The 6,442-nt window shown below is 40.7% G+C and overlaps 1 protein-coding gene across 2 annotated transcripts in view; it reads right to left on the bottom strand.

Moving 5' to 3' along the window:
* Positions 1–567: 567 nt before the first annotated feature.
* The window catches only part of LOC140212292 (secernin-1-like), a 61,495-nt gene continuing 55,620 nt past the window's right edge, over positions 568–6,442 (bottom strand). For both annotated transcript variants that reach the window (XM_072282993.1, XM_072282994.1), the window contains exons 8-9: positions 5,747–5,910; positions 568–3,316 (exon numbers count right to left, since the gene is read on the bottom strand). In XM_072282993.1, coding sequence (XP_072139094.1) covers positions 5,752–5,910 — 159 coding nt within the window. In that variant the 3' untranslated portion in view covers positions 568–3,316; positions 5,747–5,751. The remainder of the gene's footprint in view (positions 3,317–5,746; positions 5,911–6,442) is intronic.

Genomic DNA, 6,442 nt, shown 5'->3' with positions numbered 1-6,442 from the left:
CAAGGACATTATATACAGAAAAACGCCAAAAAAAGGGCCAGTAACATCATGAAGGATCCCACCCACTCTGTTCATAGACTGTTTGTCCCACTCCCATCAGCGAGGAGGCTCCGTGCCATCCACACCAGGACCATCAGACTCAAAAACAGTTACATTCCCCAAGCAGTAAGACTGAGTAACACCTCCAATCAGTGCACCCCTGCACTTGCCCTACTGGCACTACTTTATCATTTCCTGTCACAGTCACATTATGACATACAATTGACATCTAAGTATTGATATTTATTGTGTTTTTTTTTAATCTTATTGTGTTTTTTTATATGCTGCATTGGATCTGGAGTAAGTATTAGTTCATTCTTCTTTACACTTGTGTACTGGAAATGATATTGAGCAATCTTGAACATACTATAACTGTACAGAAACTTTAAAAAAGCAAAAAATGGTCCCAGAGCAGTTTCCTCCTGTCCATTGGTACAAATGACATACTTATGCACAATTGTTAAGCAAAACACAGACTTCAATTGGTTTATTATAACATTATTCCATGTATATCACTTCTGCCAGAGAAAGACCAAATCCATGTCACGGTTGTAAATACATAGAACACGCCTCTAACAGTTTCAATTAGATCCTAAAATTTCCATCATAGATCCCAGTGGTTTAAAAATGAGTTGCCACAAAGCTAATATGACCAAGGAAAACAGAAATAAAACTTGTCATTGCAGTGTCTGAAAGGAGTCCGCCACACAAGACTCGCCCTTCAGTTTGTTCAGTACGTGAAGCACACAAACATCTTCTTGACATGCAACTGTTTTATTTAGTTACTTTAGAGATACAACACAGAACAGGCCCTTCCAGCTCAATGAGCTACGCCACCCAGCAACCCACCTCATTAACACTAACCTAATCACAGCACAATTTACAATCACCCTAACTGAGGGAGGAAACTGGAGCACCTGGAGGAAACCCATGTGGTCACGGGGAGAATGTACAAACTGATTACAGACAGCACCAATACTGAACTTGCCTCCCTGAGCTGTAATAGCGTCATGCTAACCACTACGCTACCATCGCACCCCAGTGAGCCAATACCAATCAGGGTGATTAGTAAAAAAATGTTAGCAGCCGATTACAATTCATATCAAATGGTCAGCAAGGGCAGTCAATAATTGTTTCAGTAGTGTCGACTGTTTTTAAAAAAAGCAAACATAAGCATGTAAGGTCACTACATAGAGATTTTACTTACCGATTATGTCAATAATAAATTACTACATCATAAGCTTTAACAGGATCCAAATCATAAAATGCCCAATTGAAATTGCTTTGAGTTAAAAAAAACTACAAACGATGCAGGTAACTCATCACTTATTAACTTTAATGCTGCTATTTATTTGAGAGTAGTTACGGTAAGATTATCTAAGTCTGAGGCCGCTTGTGCGTCATGCATTAAAAAGTCGACGTTTGAAAAATCTTTAACTGAGGAAAATGAGAGTTGGGCTTTTGTGGTTCTCTGCCTTTTTTCTGCACAGAGCCCACCTGTAACTTCCATTTACCTCTCTGGCCCCCACCCTCCATGGCCTCCGTTAGATGTTAGAAGTTTTTTTTCGTCAATTGTACTAATTGTTCTAATATACAGTCAATATACAGGCTAAGCTGTTGTGCTGCCTCATTTGCATCATCTAACATATTTTCCCATTCATTTCATTCAGGGTTCCCAATTAAATTACATATATTCATTTCTTTTTTAATTTTATATTTCAGCAATATTTCATTAAAACAGTAAACTTATCACAACCCATTCAGAAACTCCTGTGGCCCCCAGTTTCTAGTCCTTTACTTGTGGCCCATGGTGAGAACCACTGAGCTAGACTAGGAACTAAATACATATCTATTAACTGAAAAATATTAAAAATGGAACCTATCAGATGCACACACGAGATGCTGGAGCAACTCAGCAGGTCAGGCAGGCAGCATCTATGGAAATAAATAATCAGACGACGTTTCGGACTGAAACCCTTCTTCAGAAACATTGCCAACACAAATATCAAAGGGCAAATAACCAAGGCTAAGTAGCAAATTAATGACAAAAATAAAATGAATGCCTTACTTTTTTAAATTTAAGAGCACAGACCCCAGGTTAGGGACAACACTTAAACCAAACAAGACACCATACTGCATCTAAAGGAAAATGAAAACCTGACATTGAGAAAGTCCTGGAAATATCAACAGGCTGAGAAGCGGAGCTACTCTTTCATGGTGATGACGTTTTATCCGAATTACAGTATTTGTTGTGTTCATTGTTTATTGTTTTTACTTATCCGACATCTAGGATTTTCTTTTTTTGCATTTTGATCGTTTGAAAGTAACATCCAAAAATGTTAAATGCATTGAAGAGTGTCAGGAGCAAAACTTAAGCATTCTGCAAATGCAAACTCCATATCCATGGACAGCCTTTAGTCTATTGTCCACTATCCATGATGAATAGATGTGATATACTACAGATTATGTTGTCTTCCTGCCACTGGAGTTCTGGTGGCTTTCTCCATTTTAAAGGAACACGTGAATTGCAGTGCAGTAGCAGCAAGCATTTACCGAGGGGCATTAGATTCAAGAATAATACTAACGCGTTTATTGTGAATAAAATTTACGGAGTATTTAACCTGGTTGCGAAAGGAGGAGGGTGGGCGTGAGACGAGCCATCCCACCTGGTAAAAACCCAGAGCTACAGAAATGCCAAGAGAAGTTCCCGAGACCTCATCCCTGGGAAAGGAAGGATCTTCGAGGATGGACTACACTGCACTTGAAGAACTGGCTCGTGACAGAGGAATCTGGTGAGTTGCTGTCAGTGGCCTGTGCCCTAGCATGGGTAAAAGGCTTAAGAATGTAAGTTAACTAAGGACAGTGATATTGTACATAGCTCTGTGAATGTTATATCATGATTCTCCTTAGCCTGTCGCCTCGGCTATGATTTGCTATTATTAGTTACTCAATGAATTTTTGTGAAGAATGCAATTGCCACCATCACAAATAAAGCATCTGAGATATCCTGCTTCAGATCAATCTGCATGCACACACTTAACAACCAACCACCGGCTGTTTCCTACCACTAGACACAAAGGTTAGACAAAGCACAATGGGATGTATGAAGCTGGTACTTCAGTGAGTAGTTAAAGCACTTGGAAACAGAGACCAACTATGGAAGAGTAATTTTCAGTCTTCTCTTGCATTTGAGTTGAAGAGGCAATTCTTTGAAGTTTCTTGAATAAAGAACTCTCTCTGGGAAATCACATGACAATTCTTGGATCACTGGTAGCAGCTGCAAAAGAAAAAAATTATTTCGTAATACGTTTTCATGTTCAGTTAGCTTGAAAAATACACTCAACAGCCACTTAATCAGGTTCAGGATTAGAACCTGCTGTTGTCTTCTGCTGCTGTAGCCCATCCACTTCAAGGTTCAACGTGTTGTGCATTCAGAGATGCTCTTCTGCACACCACTGTTGTAATGTGTGGTTATTTGAGCTACTGTCACCTTCCAGTCAGCTTGAACCAGCCTGGTTATTCCCCCTTGACCTCTCTCATTTTCACCCACTGAACCACTGATCACTAGATTTTTTTTTTTGTTTTTCCACACCATTCTCTGTATGATCTAGAGACTTTTGTGTGCGAAAATCCCAGGAGATCAGCAGTTTCTGAGATACTCAAACCCCCCCCCCCCCCCCCAATTTGGCACCAACAATCATTCCACAGTCAAAGCCACTTTGATCACATTTCTTCCCCATTGGTCTGAAAAACAACTGAACCTCCTGACCACATCTGCATGCTTTTATGCACTGAGTTGCTGCCACATGATTGGCTGATTAGATTATTTGCATTTACGAGCAGGTGTGCAGGTGTACCTAATAAAGTGGCCACTGAGTGTATTTCTCTCCAGTATACTAACTCTCCAATAACTCTTATCCAACCACTTGTGGGGTAGGTACATTGGCGATATGTCAGAGATCTTTAGATAGGCATATGGATAATAGAAAAATGGAGGGTTATGAGGGAGAGAAGGGTTAGGGTTGATCTCTGAGTAGGCTGAAAGTTCAGCACAACATTGTGGGCCGAATTGCCTGTACTGTGGTGTAATATTCTCGGGTTCTGTAATAACAACAACAATGTTCTAATTTTAGCATCATTATTATATTTATCCTCACATACGGCTTGAATTTGCTTTTCACTGATTACCATCTGGTATCTTGCGGCCATATTATCTGGAACACTTTAGAATGGATTTACATCTCACCATGCCTGCCAATTTTCTGAAATTAGGATCTTTTTGAATACAGAAATTAGAAAAAGGAATGATAAAGACTAGAAAAGTTCCCAGATCAACATTGTGAGATGTCTGCTCCCGCCTGTGAGGATGGGAAACAGATTCTTTCCCCCAGGCCCTGAGACCGCTGAACTCCCTGTCACCACCCTGGTCTCAACACATACAAAATGCCAGTAGCGTATGCTGTTTACTTTTTGACTTGTGTCATAAATGTACCTTTTTATTTGTTAATTTTCTGGTAACATTAGTGTGTGTGTGATTTACATGTACAGTGTTGTGCACTTTGCTCTGGAGAAACATTGTTTTGTTTGGTGGTATACATGTATTCAAGAGGTTCCCACTCTGTTTACGCCATGGACCAATACTATTGAGCAAGGGAGCTCAGGTTGGGAACCCCAATGTATACAGTTGAACGTGTATTGGTAAGAATAATTGCACAAGAGGTCTACAAGAGGTCCCAGCACTGGCAAGTGCTGTCGAACAACAAATGACGAAGCCAGGACTTCAACCATTCTCATAGATCAGCAGTTTTGATCTAGAATGCACTTCTAGCTCCCTACATCACGTATGGAAAAATATATGAAAACTTTCTAAGTGACTAAGGGTTCTGGAGTTCCTGATGCAAGGCAACGTTTTAGGCATTAAGAATTGACAAGAACTGTTTAAACTACTTGGATTAAAAACAAAATAGCTGCTGAGTAAAGCCATTTGTATTGTTCTCTGATCAGTTTTTAAAAAACTGAAAATATTACATTCTGGCCACAGATAATTTAAAGATTCAGGATCGTTTATTGTCATTCTTCAATACACAAGAGTAAAGGAGAATGAAATTTAAATTAGGAAGAGATTTTGTTCCCAATATTCTTAGCTAAACTCATGCTCAAAAGTCACTATGGAAGTGACATACACTCAGTGGCCACTTTATTGGGTAATCCTGTGTGTCTCTGACCTCCCCCAGTAAGAAAGCATTTTCACCCACAGAACTGCCTTTCACTTGATGTTTCTGTAACTCGCATCCTGCTCTGTAAAGTCTACAGCAGGGGTTCCCAACCTAGGGTCCATGGCCCTTATGCTTAATGGTATTGGCATAAGAAAGGTTGGGAACCCTTGCTCTAGAGAATGTTGTGCGTGAAAATCCCAGAAGACCAGATAATTCTGAGATACCCAAACAAACTGTCATGCACCAACAATCATTCCACGGTCCAAGTCCAAGATTATATTTCTTCCCCATTTTAATGTTTGGTCTGAAGAACAACAACTGAATCTCTTGACCATTTCTGCGTGCTGTTATGCACTGAGTTTCTGCCACGTGATTGGCTGATTAAATATTTGCAGTACTGAGCAGGTGTACCTAATAAAGTGGCCACCGAATGTATTTGAGGTTGTCTTTTGCAGCCAAATATTGCTTACTAGCAAAAAGGAAGTTTTCACCTGAGTCACTTGTAGAATTTTATTTCGGTGTCTACACAATCATAGAAGAGGTCTGCTACTTCCAAAGGGTTAATGGCTTCATCAGACTTCAGTATATCTTGCATGGCCTCCAGGCCTTGTTTCTCCAGACCCTGTATGGCTTGCAAGAGCTTTTGACCAGACTCCTGTTAAGAGAAATAGAACAATAAAGTGTAAGCACAAGCGATTCTGCAGATGCTGGAAATCCAGAGCAATACATGCAGAATGCTGGGGGGAGCTCAGCAAGCCAGGCAGCATCTATGGAGAGGAATAAACAGTCATCATCTCAGGCAAGACCCTTCATCAGGACTAGAAAGGAAGGGGGAAGAAGCCAGTATAAGAAGACGGGCAGAGGGGAAGGAGTACAAGCTGGCAGGCGACAGATGAAGCCAGGTGAAGGGGAAGGTGGGTGGGTCGGGGAATCGGGGTGAAGTGAGAAGCTGGGAGGTGATAGGTGAAGCCAGGAGAGGGGGAAAGAGGGTGGGTAGAGAACAGGGATGAAGTGAGAAGTCAGGAGGTAATAGGTGGAAGAGATAAAAAGCTGAAGAAGGGGGAATCTGAAAGAAGAGGGAAGTATTTAAAACAGAGGTTGATAGGTTCTTGAATAGTGAGGGCATCAAAGGTTATGAGGAGAAGGTAGGAGAGGTCATAGTGGAATGAAGGAGCAGTATCAATGGA

The sequence above is a fragment of the Mobula birostris genome, chromosome 19 (assembly GCF_030028105.1).
Source record: "Mobula birostris isolate sMobBir1 chromosome 19, sMobBir1.hap1, whole genome shotgun sequence".
Taxonomy (NCBI): Eukaryota; Metazoa; Chordata; class Chondrichthyes; order Myliobatiformes; family Myliobatidae; genus Mobula; species Mobula birostris.
This window is presented reverse-complemented; position numbering and strand designations above follow the sequence as displayed.